Source organism: Carettochelys insculpta, chromosome 3, assembly GCF_033958435.1.
Source record: "Carettochelys insculpta isolate YL-2023 chromosome 3, ASM3395843v1, whole genome shotgun sequence".
NCBI classification, from domain to species: domain Eukaryota; kingdom Metazoa; phylum Chordata; order Testudines; family Carettochelyidae; genus Carettochelys; species Carettochelys insculpta.
Window position 1 is genome coordinate 9051005 of NC_134139.1, and position 18138 is coordinate 9069142.

General features: G+C 43.5%; 1 protein-coding gene across 1 annotated transcript in view; it reads left to right on the forward strand.

Moving 5' to 3' along the window:
- The window catches only part of MCM8 (minichromosome maintenance 8 homologous recombination repair factor), a 38799-nt gene extending 20932 nt beyond the window's left edge, over positions 1 to 17867 (forward strand). Inside the window, exons 9-19 of the mRNA XM_074988391.1 lie at positions 596 to 747; positions 6045 to 6240; positions 7202 to 7232; positions 7579 to 7719; positions 9602 to 9743; positions 10599 to 10794; positions 11036 to 11255; positions 12721 to 12930; positions 14378 to 14454; positions 15058 to 15247; positions 17603 to 17867. Coding sequence (XP_074844492.1) covers positions 596 to 747; positions 6045 to 6240; positions 7202 to 7232; positions 7579 to 7719; positions 9602 to 9743; positions 10599 to 10794; positions 11036 to 11255; positions 12721 to 12930; positions 14378 to 14454; positions 15058 to 15247; positions 17603 to 17695 — 1648 coding nt within the window. The 3' untranslated portion in view covers positions 17696 to 17867. The remainder of the gene's footprint in view (positions 1 to 595; positions 748 to 6044; positions 6241 to 7201; positions 7233 to 7578; positions 7720 to 9601; positions 9744 to 10598; positions 10795 to 11035; positions 11256 to 12720; positions 12931 to 14377; positions 14455 to 15057; positions 15248 to 17602) is intronic.
- Positions 17868 to 18138: the final 271 nt, after the last annotated feature.

An 18138-nucleotide genomic window follows, 5' to 3' on the forward strand; every position in this document is an offset into this window, starting at 1 on the left:
ATGTTTTCTCTGTGATGGTAGGAAAACTGTGATGGCTGTTTTGTAACCCAAGATTATACTTGGGGCTGCTACAGTAAAGCTAGCAACACTGATAAAATCACAGACATGTTATTTCTGTCTCTGATAGTCCATCCAGACATCTCTTTAGTCTGGTGTTTGCTTTACTCTATCAGGGCTCTAATATAGACATTTTTTGAATACTTGACCCAGTTGCTGTAAATCCATTTTTGAGTTAGCGAATGAAAATGAGATACAGTAGCACCTTATGCAAATAATTGAAAACATTTGCACAAGTTGAGTGTAATTGGAGCTCACTAAGTTGTACATCTTAATCTAGAATTGATAAAGTTACGGCCCTTCGCAAACAAGCTTGGAAGTGTGAAACTGAAGTGCTTATGAAGTCCCTGGTCCTGGAAACACTTAACTTTTAGAATTTCACAACTTTCACTTAACAGTTCTATTTCCAGTGTTAATTTGTATTCTCCCTTCTAATCAAATAAAAAATAATTGGTTTGAAGCATAAATGTGAGGACCTTTATGTAAGAACTTAAATAGAAACACTGCAGACTGGGCATTGATATACTGTGTATTTTAGGGTTCAGGAGCTCATGTCAGATGATCACCGAGAAGCAGGTCGAATTCCTCGCACAATAGAATGTGAGCTGGTTCAGGATCTTGTTGATAGTTGTGTCCCGGGAGATACCATCACGATCACAGGAATTGTTAAGGTATCAAACGCTGAAGAAGGTACTGTTCGAATTTTTGGTTCGAATTTTTTCTAACATCACCTTCTGAATCTGCATGATGCTGACCGAATGCTTACTCTTTGTTCTCTAGTTGTTGGTGTGTTTTTTGTCTTAAAGCCTAAAGTCACTAATTCGTTGCATTTTGTTAGAAGTAACTGAAAGGTATAAGGGAAAGAGGTGTTGAACAGATAAGCCTCTGTAGCAAAAAAGAAAAACAGAATATGCCAACTGGAGGAAAGCATTATGTGCCTTAGCATCTCCTGATTTCCACTGACTCTTGTGCTGTCTGCAAAGTGAGTGTCTTGCAGCAGCTTTCATGGTCAGTTAAGGATGAGGAATTGTGACTGAACTGTCTACGCAGACTTTTCATTCTAGCAAGTCAGTTGCATAGAAGGATCTTCTATGCACTAGTACAGGAAACTGTTGAGATGGAATCCATTTCCCAGATTTCTTTCTAGAATAGTCACATTGAGGTTAGCCATTTGACCATTTTTCATTGAAAGGAGGTTATCAAGATTTTTTTTTTAAAAGGCAATGTTAAGGGAACTGTTCTGGCCAAACAGTCTTTCACAGCTTGTTTCTTTCTGTTTGAAGAAACCTTACAAATGCTCAGTTCCGAAACTTTTGAAAATCTGTAATGGAGAATGTTACCAAGAATTGTCATGATCAGTTTGTGAGCCTAATTTTTTTTTATAAGAGATAAATAATTTTCTGTGAAGGACACAATGTTTATTTTTTAACAACATTTTCTGTCTTTTCTGTTATAACCTTGGTGTTTTCCCTAAAAAATGTTTTAAGAATAAAATAGCGTAGGTGTTTTAACATATTTGTTTAATTTTATAGGAGATCAGGCTAAGCTAGCTGTTGTAAAGAAAATGAAAACATACCCAGTTCAGAGAGGCACAGTGCTCTCTGTTTAAGTATAAATAATGAATAGAATAAAATCGATCATGTATTGCTGTCAGGCCCTGATACAGAAAAGCACTTGTGCCAAACTTTAAGTAAATGATCTTCTGGGCTTTGTAAAAGGGGGAAGGAATCTCAATGGCTGTGGCCACACTAGAGAGTGATTTCAAAATGGCTTATCCCTATCCGTTACTTCGAAATAAGCCATTTTGAAATAAGTGGCACAGAAGCGACTACACATGAAATGCGGATCAACATTGCGATCTGCAACAATCGAAATGACTCCGAGTCATTTCGAAATGGAGCGGCTGCGCAGCCACAGCTTCACTTCAAAATAACAGGGCAGGAAATGATGAGGGCAGGGTCACGTGGCTGACAAACCCTTCCTGGAGCACAGGTGAGCCAATCCCTTAAAGGGCTCCTCTCAAACACATCCCCCGTGCACAAGCTGAGGACCCTGGATGCTTGCAGCACGCGACCTCCAGCACAGCACTTGGCAGAGCCTTGGTTAGCCACCACACCACTGCCTGCTATGGACCCGCAGGACTTCACTGATGGGGACACCTTGGACATCGTGGCCAGCCTGATGGCCATCCTGACAGCATACCATATGAGGCTACATGCTGCCTGACACATGGCCAACTTCCTGCAGGCTCCCACCACGGTGCATCTGGAGCGCCCCCTCTTCCAGTCCTGCCGTCGATTCTGGCAGTACCCCACCAGCGGGGAATGGTGGGATGACATCGTCTGAGGAGAGTGGGATGACGACCAGTGGGTCCGCAACTTCTGGATGAGTTGGGCCACCTTCATGGAGCTGTGCCATTGACTGGCACCAGCACTTCGCCACCAGGACACCCGCATGCGGCCCGTGCTCCCCCTGGAGAAACGAGGGGCCATTGCTCTGTGAAAGCTGGCCACCCTGGACAGCAACTGCTCAGTTGGCCACCAGTTGGGGGTGGGAAAGGCCACCATCGGGGTCGTCCTCTTTGAGGTAAGGCACCCAGGGCCGCACACCCACAGCGGGGTCCCGGGGAGTGGGGCCCCCATATGCTACCACACACTTACGGGCTCCTGTGCCCTCTACCCTACAGGTTGTTGCTGCCATCAACAGGATCCTCCTGTGCCACCTGATCTGCCCGGGGGACGTGGACGCTGCTATGGCCAACTTCCAACAGCTGGGATTCCCCAACTGCATCGGTGCACTGGACGGCACCTACATCACCATCCGGGCCCCACCACACAGCTGGGGATGGTACATCAGTCGTCCTCCAGGCCCTCATGGATGCCCAAGGACATTTCACCGACATCTGTGTGGGCTGGCCAGGCAGGGCCCATGAGACCCGTGTCATGTGGAACTTGTGGCTCGGCTGCAGGATGGCAGAAGGCACCTACATCCCCCCACGGGAGCTGCCGGTGGGGGATGTGACCATGCCCCCATGCATTGTCGCCGATACTGCCTACCTACTCCAGCCTTGGCTAATGTGCCCCTACACGGGACACACCAGTGAGAGCCAGGACCTCTTCAGTGCCTGCCTCAACCACACCAGGAACACCATGGAGTGGCATTCGGCCGTCGGAAGGCACGTTTCGGGTGCCTGCGGATGCGCGTAGAGGTAGGTCTGCCCAGCGTGCCCGCAGTCATGGGTGCCTGCTGTGCACTGCACAGCTTTGTGGAGAGCAAGCAGGAACTCTTTGTGGCACACTGGGCAGCTGAGGCCGTGCCACACTATGAGCAGCCAGGTGAGGTCCCGTGTCTCCAGGTGAATCGGGATGGGGTGCGCGTGCAGGAGGCCCTACGGGGGCCCCCATGACCTGGCCCCGCTCATTCCATGCAACCTCCCCCCCGCCCCCCTGCCCATTCTCACCCCTGCCCCACCAGCACCGCCCTTGCCATCCCCACCCAAGGCAGGACACATACACCATTAAATAAATTCAACTGCTATGTTTGGACCAGAAAAAACGTGACTATTTACATGGCGGGGAGGGGTGGACTATATACATGGGGAGGTGGGGGGCCTCAATCCTTCGTTGGAGTGGCTGGTCGGGAGCTGCGACAGCCCCTGGAGCCATAACCACCCTGGGTCCAGGGACCACAGTGGGGCCATGTTGGGGCAGGTGGGGCTGGACCGGGGTATCTAGGGGCGTGGACTTGCGGGGAGGACGCGGGGGAGCCATGGACGGGCAGGACTCGCCTGGCCACAGCCAGAGCACCAGCTCCCGCCAGTCGGCTGGGGTCATGTTGGCTGGGAGCAGAGCTACAAGGGCCCGGGGGGCAGAACGGGCACGAGAGGGGCTGGGGAACAGGGATGACCTGAGGAAGAGTGGGGTGGCAGGGAAGAGGGGGAGGCTGGGGCGGAGGGGGGTGGTGGGGAAGAGGGGGAGGGTACCGGGGAGGAAGCAGGGCTGGGGCAGAGGGGCGTGTTGTGGGAAAGGCCATCCACTGGGCGGGTGGCTGGACCAGGCAGTTGGCAACAGCCTGGGTCAGGGTGTTGAGATACCCGGCCACCTGCTCCATGGAGAGCCATGCCTGCAGCAAGTGGTTCTGCTCCTGCCATGCAGCCATGTGGGCTGCTGCCAGATCATTTGCCCAGCTGTGGCGGTGGCTCCTCCCACCACGGTGCCCGGTCCGGGGAGGTGTTGCCCTTTCGCCCTCCTCTGCTGCTGCCGGGGCTCCTGGGCACATCCAGGGGACTGGGGTGGCTGGCAGATGCTGAGGCTGTGAAGACATAAGGTGAGAGGGTGGTGCCCCATCATTCATGAGCCCGGGTACCGTAGGCCAGCGGCCTTGTCCCCACCACCATCCCACCCTGCTTGTGGTGAGGGGCTGTGGGGCAGCTTGTCTTCTGTGGGGTCCGTCAATGTGGGGCTGTTAGAGTGGTTGCCCCAGCCCTCCCAGGCTTCTGACCCTCATGGCAGCCCATGGCCCCATGCGGCCCCACCCGGCAGTGATGACTGCCGTCCCTGGCCTGTGGCCCTGTGCCCAGGCCCGTACTGGCTGTGTCAGGGACCGTCCCCTCCCCCACATGACCAGTGCACCCCATGGCCGGTCCTACCTGAGGGTTCCTCGGGTGGTTCAGGAGAGGCCCGGGTGGAGATAGCCCGGCTAGGGCCTTCAGAGGGCTCGGCCATGCACAGTGGTCCTTTGCTCCCACTGTCGCTGTCCCCGGTGCCAGCAGATACTTTGGGGCTTGCAGTGGTGGGGGGCATCGAGGGTCCTGGCTGGGGCTCTTCACCCTGCCCCTCCAGCTCCGCCATGTCCAGGGTCTACCTGAGTGGAGCAGTCTCCCTGGGTCTCAGCAGCTGCTGGAGCTCCCTGAAGTAGGGGCAGGTGGCCAGTGCTGCCCCGATCGCCTAGCTGAGTCCCTTGCTCGGGCATAGCCCTGCCGCAGCTCCTTCACTTTGGAGTGGATCTGGTCGCATGTCTGGAGCGGGTGGCCCCTTGTGGCGAGGCTGCTGTTGAGGCGGGCAAAGGTGTCTGCATTTCTCTTCCGCCCCTCCATGTTGAGCAGGATGTCCTCCTACCCCCAGACAGCCAGCAGGTCCCGGACTTCAGCTTCCAGCCAGAGGGCTCCCCTCCTCTTTGGGGGCTGCCCAGAGCCCTGGGAGCCCCGCTCCCGGACCCGTTGGCTCCACGAGGATCCTGGGGGCGGGGGGGTCTTGGCTGCTGGCCATCGGTCTGTCCACAGTGGGGTGTCACTTTCTGAGGGTTGGGAGTGTTGTCTGGCCACATTTTGCTCCTATGGCTGCCAGCACACTCTCAGCTTCCTGCACGGGGTTTCTGTGTCCTTGCAGCTTTAAGGCACCTGCAGCTGACAGCCATAGAGCTCTGGCTGCTGGTGGGAGAGGCTGGCTCTGTGGAGGACTTTTCATTTCAAAATGGCAGCCAGGGAGCAGCTACACACACTTAATTTTGAAATTAATATTGAAAGGAGGCATTACTCCCAACATGGGAGTGGAATAACCATTTCGAAATGAACACCTTTTAATTTCTAAATTAATTTCGAAATCAGCAATTGCTGTGTAGTCGCCCTCCTGCTCATTCTGAAATTGCTCCTCATTTTGAAAATTATTTCGAAATGAGCTGCTAGTGTGGCCACAGCCAATGTGTCATTAGAAGTATTTTTATCAGGCTTTGGAGAAACATTTGTTCAAAAACGGTTTCCACTAAATTGTTCTTGGGCTCTATCTTCCAGTATTCAGGAACTAACGTTGTAGGTGAGATTTTTGTAATTGCTCTACAGAATGTTATCATTACAGATATGTCACAGGTGTTAATTAGCGCATGGTTTTTAATATTTCTGAAGTATTTTAATGACCACTTTACATAACCCCAATAATTAGAGATGAAAGTATGGCTTCCTACTATTGACAATCTTTATAATCTAACAGGAGCATCTAGAAACAAGAATGACAAATGTATGTTCCTGTTGTACATTGAGGCAAACTCTGTCAGCAACAGTAAAGGACAAAAAGTCATGAATTCTGAAGATGGGACTAATCACAGAGTGTGCATGGAATTTTCACTTAAAGATCTTTATGCTGTTCAAGAAATTCAAGCTGAGGAAAATCTGTTCAAGCTAATTGTTAAGTATGTTGTCTTTTTAGCAATTTAGGTACGAAAACACCAAAGTTTTTCCCTTCTTGTACTTTCAAGTGTGTTCTTCATTATTTGCTGTTCTACGTCTTGATCTTGCCAAACCAGTCAATCTAAGACAAGTAACCTAAATGAAGTACACTCTTGTGGCTAATATAAACATGGTACCTATATCATTTGTTGGTCACAAGGTGGGAATTGAGGTCAATTAAATACATTTGTACTTGTAATTACTTGTTGAACTTTAATTTGCCTCAGAATATAAATATTGTACTTCAAAAGAAAAGCGTTCTTATAATATGTACATATGCAGGTTGACACCTGTGGTATTTTTACTTCTGCCCTCTTCCTTTTTTCTCTGTTTTTCAACTGCTGCGCTTTACTTTTTAAGGTCTGTGAGAACATTGCCTTAGCAGCTTTTCTTACCTTGCATTGTCCTATTCTGTAGTGGCCTATGACCTCTGCAATTCTGGGGGTTGGTGAAGAAGGGGAGAATATGAGAGCCAAACTGAGTGCATGAGGCAATGCAGGATCATGACATACCATTGGAGAAGTCAAGGAAGCTGTGGCTAAACCTGTGCAATATAAGTTTCCTGCAGCTTCTAGCACAATTGAGCAATCAATGTAGAATGATGAATAGCTATTAGATAAGAGTTGATGCAACAACCATGGTGTAATAGGTTCTCATTTGTGTGCATACAGACCTAAGACGAGTACTGCTCTTTTTATGATAAGCATACCTGACTGTCCAAAAGTGCCAATAATTTCGACATAGCATTACAAAAATAAAACCACCCCTGGGTTTTTTGGGAATTGGAAAAGAAGGTGAATTTCTATGGAACTTGTTGCAGTACAGAAGCTAGTTTTGTAACTGAGATGGGCCAACTGCTCATTGAAAGGTAATAAGGGTTTTGTATTAATCACAAACTAATGTCAAATATCTTGGTTTTTTCAGCTCACTTTGTCCTGCTATCTATGGCCATGAAGTAAGTAATTCTAAGTACTCTGCTTTCATTATAAATTCAAACTTCATTATAAATTTGCCCCAGTAAACTTGCTAGACATTTTAAAGGTTGGCAAGGTGGTGGGGAAAAATATTTTAAAATAAGTTTATTTTGAAATAAATTTTCTTTTTACTATGTCAAAACATCCATAGAAACCCCCAAATGAAAAATAGGTAGTTCTTTGTGCAATGGTGGGAGTTCAGTCCCCTGTAACTTCTTTTCTGCAAGACACAATGCTTGCTTTCTGTGTCTGAATTTACTGTGAAGCAATTGTTAGTAATGGTAGCTGTTTTCTAATTCTGATTAATATTTGCATATCCCATTATAGATTGTTAAGGCGGGTTTGGCACTGGCATTGTTTGGAGGGTGCCAAAAGTATATGGATGACAAAAACAGAATTCCAGTGCGAGGAGACCCACATCTTCTGGTGGTTGGAGATCCAGGACTGGGAAAGAGCCAGATGTTGCAAGTATGGGTTCATTTGCTATTAAATTTAGCTGTAGGAGAGGGAATGCATTTTTTTTTCCTTTTGACTCAGAGCCTTTATGTATACCCAACCATTTGTTCTATGCTAATGCCTAAACTGGAAGCATCTGTTCACAGAAGATACTATTGAAAGAGGGCCATGTCTACAACAGAGAGTTTTGTAGCCAAAACTGGGGTTTTCTTGACAAAACTCATGGAGCTTCTACACATACAATGTGTTTTGTAGACAGAAGTTGTCAACCAAAAAGCTGTCGACATTCTGGGGGCCCTTTTGTTGACAGAGCAGATCAAATGATCCATCTCCTTTTATGTGTAGATGTGATCTGTCAACAGAAGTTTTGTTGGAACATCTCTTTCAACAGTAACTTCTGTAGACAGATACTTTTAGCGTAGGCATAGCCAAGATGTTCATAAACATAATTTTTTCCAGAAATTTCTTTTTTCATAAATTTCTGAAGAGATTTAATGTTCTAGAGTGTAAGACAGCCTCTTACCTATTAGAGACCTTGTATAGAGTACAAATAATCCCACATCCCACTCATACTACTCGGAAATATACTTATGCCTTCCTCCAAAGCATTTAGAGCTGGGCACCATCAGAAACCATGCGCTAGACTGGACAGACCTCCAGTTTGATTCTGTCTGGCCATTGCTATGTTGTTTAGCTGCATTTCATTGATGCATTATGCTGTATTTGGGTGGGAATTTTTAATATCTATTTAAATCTGAAGTGCTTTGTTGTTTCAAAAATAATATGAATGCAAAATTATTTTTACTATAGGTGATTTAATCAACCCTTATAATGCTTTACACCTAGTACACACAAACTAACGTCAAGAGGCATAGTAGTAGGCATCCTTCAGTCTGCAAAGACTATGGGTCGCGCCCTTATAGTTTCAATTGAGGACTTCATTTACAGCGTCTACTGTGATTATGAAGACCCACACAAGAGTGACAGTCCTTGCTGCATCTCTTGCAGATGTGGTGGGTGTCTGGCAAGTCCTTAGTGTGCTTTCTGTGTGCACGCTTCTCCTCTGCTAGCTGTCTGATCCTCATTTTGCCCTTCTGAAGGCCCTTGTGTAACCCCTGCCTCCATCTGCTGCGGTCGTCTGCTAGTTCTTCCCAGTTGTCCAGCTCGATGTCTACCTCTCTGAGGTCTCTCTTGCAGACATCTTTGTAGCGCAACTGGGGCATCCGGGAGGTCTTTTGCCAGAGGCTAGCTCCCCATACAGGATGTCTTTTGGAATCCTTCCATCATTCATCCTGTGGATGTGGCCAAGCCAGCGAAGCCGACGCTGCCTGAGGAGGGTGTGCATGGTTGGGATTCCGGCTTGCTTGAGGACAGCGGTGTTGGTCACTCTGTCCTTCCATGATATTCCAAGGATGCGCCTGAGGCAGCGCAAGTGGAAGACGTTCAGCCTCTTTTCCTCGCGGGCATACAGGGTCCAAGTCTCGCTGCCATAAAGGAGGGTACTGAGGATGCAGGCTCTGTAGACTTGCATTTTGGTGTGAGTGTACAGCTGTTGTTGTTATTCCACACTCTCTTGCTGAGTCTGGACAGAGTTGTGGCCGCTTTTCCGATCCTCCTATTTAGCTCAGCGTCCATAGTCTTGGGGTTTATGATAACATAACAAATAGTACTTTGACACAAGCATGCAATTAAAAATGACTCCCATTTTCTGCATTATTGGATGTATGTATTGTGGATATTCAGTTAATAGCTATTATACTCTTGTTCATATTAAATAGAAAAGAACAAAAAGTTCAGACGTTTTTCTCATTGGTAGTATTTTTCTTGTATAAGAAGTTATAATTCCATATAATATACTTTTGTGACTTTTACAATATGTAATTGTTTTCCATAGGCAGTGTGCAATATTGCCCCTCGTGGTGTTTACGTTTGTGGCAATACCACCACTACTTCTGGCTTGACTGTGACTCTGTCTAGAGATAGTACTTCTGGGGATTTTGCTTTGGAAGCTGGTGCTCTGGTGCTTGGAGATCAAGGTGAATTATCAAGCAACTAAATTGAATGGACAAATGTATTAGCTAAACATTTGGTTTAGATTTTCTTTCAACCCAATTAATTTTTAAATCTTAGCACTGGATATTGAATCTAGGATTAATGCATGATGGTATTGCTAACTACAGGCCTTACATTAACTTTCTTTTCAAAATAACTTTATTTTGAAGTATAAGATCTTAAGAAATTTGTTCAAAATGTGATTCTTCACTTTCTGCTGGTATCCTCCCACTTGGCTTCCTCTTGGTGGGACATGGATGCCCCAGTGCACTCCACTGTTTTTTGTGGACTTGGTCAGGCTTGGTTAAACTCTCAGTTGAGACTGGATGCCTGAAGTTAGGCTTCTGAGAATTGGAGAAAGTCCTTATTTACGTTTCTAAATAAGTAGCCAATTTTTCAAAATCTCTGCATGCCCGTACATTTGCTTGGGATATACTGGGTGCTTAGCACTTTTGTAAAAGAGGCCTCTAACTTAGGCAGCCCTTTTCTTTAAAAACTAAACTAAACTAAAATAAAAAAATCTTAGCTCCAACTTTTTGAAATGAAAGCTCAGATTCTGGAAGGCAAGTTGGTAGTCAAGAGGAAATGGACTGTCCAGAGACCCCTCGTGAGCCAGACCAATTTGATCCCTGCCTGTAATACTTGTCTGTCCAAAGTTGCATACTCACCAATAGTGCCCAGTGGCACCCTGGAAAGTATTCTAGCCATGCTAATGAGAACATTGCAGTGAGTGGACTTTGGATCAGGCCCAAGGTGTAATGTTGGATCAGTCACATATATTTGGCCATAGAGCTGTGTGTTTTCTGATTCATTTTATTCAGTGTTAATTCTATTTCCAGGTGTTTGTGGAATAGATGAATTTGATAAAATGGGAAGCCAACACCAAGCCTTGCTGGAAGCCATGGAACAGCAAAGTATCAGCCTTGCTAAGGCTGGCATTGTTTGCAGCTTGCCAGCTAGGACATCAATCATTGCTGCAGCAAATCCTGTAGGAGGACATTATAACAAGGCCAAAACAGTCTCTGAGAATTTAAAGTAAGCACTTTTTGAAATGTTAATGGTGTAGCTTGCAAGAGGATGTGTTTTTTGTTCAAATAAGTTTGTGAATAATGCTCTGGTTTCCTGGAAGATGAAAGTAGGTTTAGTTATTATATTGCTTTCTTTTTTGCACTCAACACAGATTTGTTTCTTGAGTTGTACTCACGAAGCAGGGAAATAGTGACTGTACCTATTAAGTTCCATTGTGTCTGTACGCAATGTATTGTTTTTTTTCTAGAATGGGGAGTGCCTTATTATCCAGGTTTGACTTGGTATTTATCCTGCTGGACACTCCAAATGAAGATCACGACCATTTGCTTTCTGAGCACGTAATGGCAATGCGAGGTGGGAAACAGGCAGTGCACAGCAGCGCTGTAGTGACTCGCACCAACACACAGGATTCAAACACCTCCATCCTTGAACCAGTCTCAGATAAACCATTATCAGAAAGATTAAAGGTAGAATTTTCTCCTCTGATTTTTGTTTTACATCTCTCCATCCTGCATCTCCCACTGGAATTAGTTTAGCCTGCCTGGTGCTTCTGGATCTCAGCAGTTTCCCCTCTACTTTTTACCTGGGGAACCAGCTCCAGCCTGAAGGAGCTTGGAGGCATCCATAGAAAGTCTCCACGCTCCACAATTACTTCCAGTTGCCTGCATTGGCAGCTCTTGCAGGGTAGATGGTGGTAAACTGTGGCATGCCTAGCCCCATGGACCACCTTTACAACACTGTCCTACCACAGTGTGCCTGTCAGATTTGCTCATTTTTTTAATTTGGCATTATTTTGCTGTCAGGGATGTTGGTTCCTTCCTTCATCTACTAATGCAATTTCTTGGATTCCCTTGCTTTCTTTGCTCCTCCCCGCCCCTTCTTTTTCTCTTTCCAGCTTTCACCCTGCTTGTTCTGCTCCTCTGAACTCCTGCTCTTGCTTCCTTCGTCGTCTCCTTCATTTCGAGCCTGGTTTTTCTACTTAAGTCTTATTGATTAACTTCCAAGTAACTGTGTAATTATGTTTACCCTGTCCTCACTTGCCCCTTTGTTTTTTTCCTAGTGTGTTTTTTGTCTTCAGCCCAGATCCTGTAATGAACTGTGGGTGGCTATCTGTGGGTCACCATATGGGCATAGAGATCCATCTGGATGGGGTAAATTAGGTAATCAGAACTCTTCAGGGACTGGGTAGTAACAGAGAGAAAGCCGTGCTAGTCTATATACTATCAAAACAAAAATGCAGTCAAGTAGCACTTTGAAGACTAACAAAATAATTTATTAGGTGAGCTTTCATGGGACAGACCCACTTCTTCAGACCATAGCCATACCAGAAGAGACTCAATATTTAAGGCACAGAGAACCAAAAACAGTACTCAAGGTTACTGTTTTTGGTTCTCTGTGCTTTAAATGTTGAGTCTCTTCTGGTATGGCTATGGTCTGAAGAAGTGGGTCTGTCCCATGAAAGCTCACCTAATAAATTATTTTGTTAGTCTTTAAAGTGCTACTTGATGGCTTTTTTCTTCAGGGACTGTGTCTTACGATATGTTTTTATAACACAAAACTTGTTTTGTTTTGTTTTTTGCCATAAAATTATATCTGCCAGATTTTAATCTTAAACCACACTGATGATTTGAATGAGTATCTTTGTGTAGTCACCTTTATAGTATTGCTTATTGCAAAGAGCCCTTTTGAAAGGGGACTCTTAATATTGCCCTGTTGAATTTTGGCACTTTCACTTCACTGCAGATTAGAGGTTTGTCCAGAAATGACCAAACTAATATAATTTATAACGTCTCCCAAATGAGAACTGAGATTTGAGTTCATAGGAGAAAGACCTGTGTATAAAACAAAACAAGACAAAACAAAACTATTGAATATTGCAATCCTGTAACTTAAATATAGTCCATGAATACGATGTATTTGTAATTGGCTTAGGTCATGCCGGGAGAAAACTTTGATGCCGTTCCACACCAGCTATTGAGGAAGTATGTAGGATATGCTCGACAGTACGTCCACCCAAAATTATCTCCAGAAGCTGCTCAAGTCCTCCAGGACTTTTATCTTGAGCTCCGGAAACAGAGCCACGGAGTAGACAGCACACCTATCACCACAAGGCAACTAGAGTCCTTGATTCGACTTACAGAGGTATGCTTGCAGCTACAATCTATTTTTGTTTCTGGCACCCTAAATATTTAATATAGCCAGAAACTTCTGACAGCTAATGTGACCTCATGTTTTTAGTGAAAAGGAGGGTCTGTATGGCCAGTCAGCGTGTGGGTGGCTAATGCACTGTAGATGTACACCCCAGTTTGCTGCACAGTAACTGGCTGCATAAAAAAGCCCTTAAATTCTCACCCTCAGGAATGGAGAGAGAACAGACTACCCAAGGGAGGCTGTGTGCAACTGATTTATGGTTCCCAGCCTGCTTTTGTTCCCTCTGTTTTCCGCTCATCAGAATTACTATAGAGCCTTGTAACAACTCGTTCACAGAAAAAAAAAGTACCCAGTCATTGTATTTGATAGTATTCCAGCCTTTCTTTCAAAATATCTGCAGAGAATCCAGGGTGCATTGGAGAAAACCAGAGGAAAGAGGCTCAATGCGAACCTTTTAAATTGAAACCTATGACCCTTTGTTTTAGGTCTGTGCTTTTAGGCAAGGCCAACAGAGGCAATAAGGTATACACAGATAATGTATCTTAATTTTTATACCCTTTATGTGTTCTGAAGAGATTGAGTGGAAGACACAATTGTTTCAGCTTATTTGTCCCTAAAATCCATTAGTCTCTGGCTCGTTACCTAATAGTCTTTTGATGACATAGCTCCAGCAGGGATAGTAAATTAAAGCATCTTTTTCCATCCCAAACCATATTTTAAGCCCTTTTGTAAAAGGAAGGGCAAACTGGGATGCTAGATGGATATTTTGGTTCTTGCTCATGGACCAAAATAATAATAAACTACATAACTCCCAAATTTATAAGGCAAAATCCTGATGGCTCTGGCTGGTTGCAGGAGGTGCTTAAAACCCAAACAATTATAAAAGGAGTTGTGAAGGGCTTACAGAGCTTTTCCATGATAGAAAAATCTCCCAGGCTGGGAAGTTGCCCAGCCCTCCATAGATCATATGTCATTTTCTCCCCCTGCTGTATATGATAATAGACAGAGGAGCAGGATTCAAGGATGCCTACCTGGCTATTTAAAAGAATCTTCCTTGGCAGTTTTCAGGGGGACATCTTCCATCCATACCTTATAGCTATTGCTATATATTTTAACGCGCTGTTCTGATACTGTTAGTTATGATTTGTTTCTGTCCAGAGAATACCATGTAAAAAGCAAATCAATGATTTCCAGATCACAACTCATTTAAAATAATTCTAAAGCTGGCAGAATTGCTACTTACTTATAGTGCCTTATCCTGTAAATATTAGTTAGAAATTCCACAGAAGAATGTGGATGTGTTTGCAGGATCAGTTCCTAAGTATGTCGTCAGAGCTTGACATAATCATTGTAATTTTAATGATGGAGACTATACCTTTGTTATATAGTGGTTATCATATAACTTCAGCTTACTTCTTAAATATGTATTTTGTTTAAGGCACGATCTAGGTTGGAATTAAGGGAAAAAGCAACTAAAGAAGATGCTGAGGATGTAATTGAAATAATGAAATACAGGTAATGTAGAGTGTTAAAATCAGAACAAAAGTTGTATGCCTTTTTAAAAATATTATTTTTCTTCTTGTCATGAGATAGAGACTGCTTAGATGGTATGGTTCAGACCATTGATATTTGTATACAAAATTCTATAGCCTTTGTTTTAAAACTGTCCACCTTTTGGTTATGGCTGAATAAGGTAAAAATGTAGTAATGTACAACACTCTGATTTATGTTAATTTTGTTATGTGGATTATGACCATTATAATTATAGAGAACTCAAAGAACACTGACACACTGGAGTGCAGAGAAGATTCAGTCCTTTTTTGTCTGTGAGCAAGAATATACTTTTAAATACTTTTTGACTCTTTCACAGGCTGAACTCTTGTCAGGAGCTGAATAGAGACAAAGGTGGTTCAGAAGACTGCAAATGAAGGTGTCCAAATTGCTAGTTTCACTCCTTGTGGAAGGAATTGTAGTTTGTGGGCCCATTTGGAGATCTGAGACTTAAACGACTCATTCTTCTATTTTTATATTTCTGAAAGCTAGCAAGATGATGCCCAAACAATTCATTCATTTCTGCCTTTACCTATTCATGATTCTCAGTTGTTTGTGTTATTTTAGCATGCTAGGAACTTACTCTGATGAATTTGGGAAATTGGACTTTGAGCGTTCACAGCATGGTTCTGGGATGAGCAATAGATCGCAAGCGAAGAGATTTGTTTCTGCCCTCAACAATATTGCAGAAAGAACCTACAACAACCTCTTTGAATTTCAACAGCTTCGGCAGATTGCAAAAGAGCTACAAATAAAAGTAAGGGGAGAAATACAAATTCTCTTGAAAAACTCTTTAGGAGTCATAATTATCAGCTGAAATATTAAGTGAAGAAATTAAAATCAAACAATAGACAAGTACCATTTCTCCCTACTAAGAGGGATGAGCAAAACACTTTTATTGTTCTGAGCTTTGTTGTTGATTCATTTCCATTGTAAGCTGTTTCTATTGTCATTAGGCTTGCTAACTGCATCAACAAGAACTAGCTTTGCTGCTGTTAAGGTTTGTTTCAGAGCTGTTTGGTCAAGGACAAGTTAGTTGTAGAAAGCTTTGTGTCCTCTGGCTCCAGCACTATCTTTTTGGTCTGTTTTTGTACAGAGACTAGCACAGCGAGGTCCATGATGATGCATATAATTCTTAATGATGATAATCCTTATGTATCAGAGGGGTAGCTGTGTTTTAGTCTGGATCTATAACAGCAACAAAGGGTCCTGTGGCACCTTATAGACTAACAGAAAAGTTTTGAGCATGAGCTTTCGTGTGCACAGACTCACTTCATCAGATGCTGGTCATGGAAATCTGCAGGACCAGGTATAAATAAGCCAGAACAAGGCTGGGGATAACAAGGTTAGCTCAGTCAGGAAGGGTGAGGCTTGCTACCAGCAGTTGATCTGGAGGTGTGAACACCAAGGGAGGGGAAGCTGCTTTTGTATTTAGCCAGCCATTCACATACAAAAGCAGCTTCCCCTCCCTAGGTGTTCACACCTCCAGATCAACTACTGCTAGTAAGCCTCACCCTTCCTGACTGAGCTAACCTTGTTATCCCCAGCCTTGCTCTGGCTTATTTATACCTGGCCCTGAAGATTTCCATGACCAGCATCTGATGAAGTGAGTCTTTGCTCACGAAAGCTCATGCTCAAAACTTTTCTGTTAGTCTCTAAGGTGCCACAGGACCCTTTGTTGCTGATAGTCCTTATGATCACTCCAATTTAGGCCCTACAGTTGTGCCTGCCGTGCTGGAAACATTCTTGAGTTTCTCTTCTTCGTTCTAATGCCTGCATGTTTTCATTCCTGTTCCAAACTTTTATAACATGAAGGTACTGCTAATCAGATGAGAAGCATATCAAAATCACATAAAGCAGCAAGTACAATATCTTGTGATCTGCAGCTCACCTCATACACATTTGATTTTTCTCTAAGTAATTGCTAGCTAATTCTGTGTTTCACTTCATGATTAAATACCTGAAACATCCCGACTGCCTGACCCCACCAACTTCGAAATCCCTATCTGATAGGAATAAGGGGATTTTGAAGTTGGCGGGGTCCTTTTGAAAAGGACCCCCACCTGGATGAGCTACATGGGAGTGAAAAGCAGCAATTTTGAAATGCATATGCATTTCAGTGCCTCATTAGCATTCTTCGAAATGGCCATTAACATGGCTATTTCAAAGTTTTCTCAAAGTCTAGACACGACCCCATATGTAAAATATTTTGCCACACCCTGAATTCCACCTCTTTTCATAGCAAGAAGACCTAAGGTGAAATGCTGACTCCACTTGAAGGCAATGGGAATTTCATCATAATTTCAGAGGGGCTGGAATGTCTCCCTAGAGTGGGGTTTCCCAAACTTTATATAGTTGGGACCTGTGGTTTTTTTTATTTTTTTTTTTTTTTTTTGTTTAGTACCTTTTTTTTGTGGCCCAAAAATATAAACGCATATAGAAAGCAAGCAAGCAGGCAAAAAAGAAGCAAGCAAGCAAGAAAATGAATATGTTTTCACTGTTTATTATTTATTCACAATAATAATAGTACATAGCGATAATCTGTATATTTTCTAAGGATGGTGTGTTTTTTTTTGTTTGTTGTTTTTGTTTTTGTTTTTTTTTCCCCCAGTGACTGGTACTGAGCCACCGACCACACTTTGGGAAACGCTGCCCTAGAGCTCTTCTTTGTTGAGCCAGGAAAAGATTGTCATGCATTTTTGTTTGTTTGTTTGTTTTTAAATCTACATTTCCTCTCTCCCTTAAACTTTCTTTTCCATTATTTAAAAAAAAAAAACAAAAACCCTTTCCTCACAGAAGAAACGTTCCTTCTCTTCTGTCGTGAAACTTTGATTTATGTATATTTCACTAATTTTCCACGTGGCATAAACAGGAGCATCTTTGATTTTGATGTTTATAAACTGTACATTTTTAGACAGATATAAATAAAGCAAAGAAAGATACAATTCACTTTTACTTAGTCTCCAAGTGAACCAAAGATATGTGGGGGAAGATAAACCCATTCACACAAATTTCCTTTCTGTATTTCCAACATATCATGTCTCATATGAAACAAGGTAAATATTGCTTTTCACACTGAAGAAACATATTTCTCTTTTTGTTTTTCTTCCAGGTACCTGATTTTGAAAGCTTCGTTGGTTCTCTAAATGACCAAGGTTATCTTCTGAAAAAGGGTCCAAGAGTTTATCAGCTTCAAACAATGTGAAGGACCCACCACAATGACAGCAAATGTTCTTGATGTACAGTAATTATATTTGAAATGGACTGGTGGCTATATTACAGCAGGGTCCATTACCAAATAACTCGCACTCTACTAAGGATATTCCCCAACAATTCTACAGATGCCCAAAGCTGCAGTTAGCTGATATATGACAGTCCCAAAAGAACTGCCCTTTAAAAGTAATATTTTCAGGAATGAATGACAATACCATATTTACTTCCAGAAGTGTTATCTGAGAGGATGATATTTTGTGCTGCCATTTGGAGGTACTGTAGTTCAAATAAGAGTTATTTGAGATGAGGAGCTGCATCAACATAGATAATAGCAAAAGGAGACTATGTATTTATATTCATCTTATCAAAGGACATTCCTGAATTTTACTTCTAACTGAAATAGCTCAAGGTGCCTCGTATTACCTTAAAATGAAA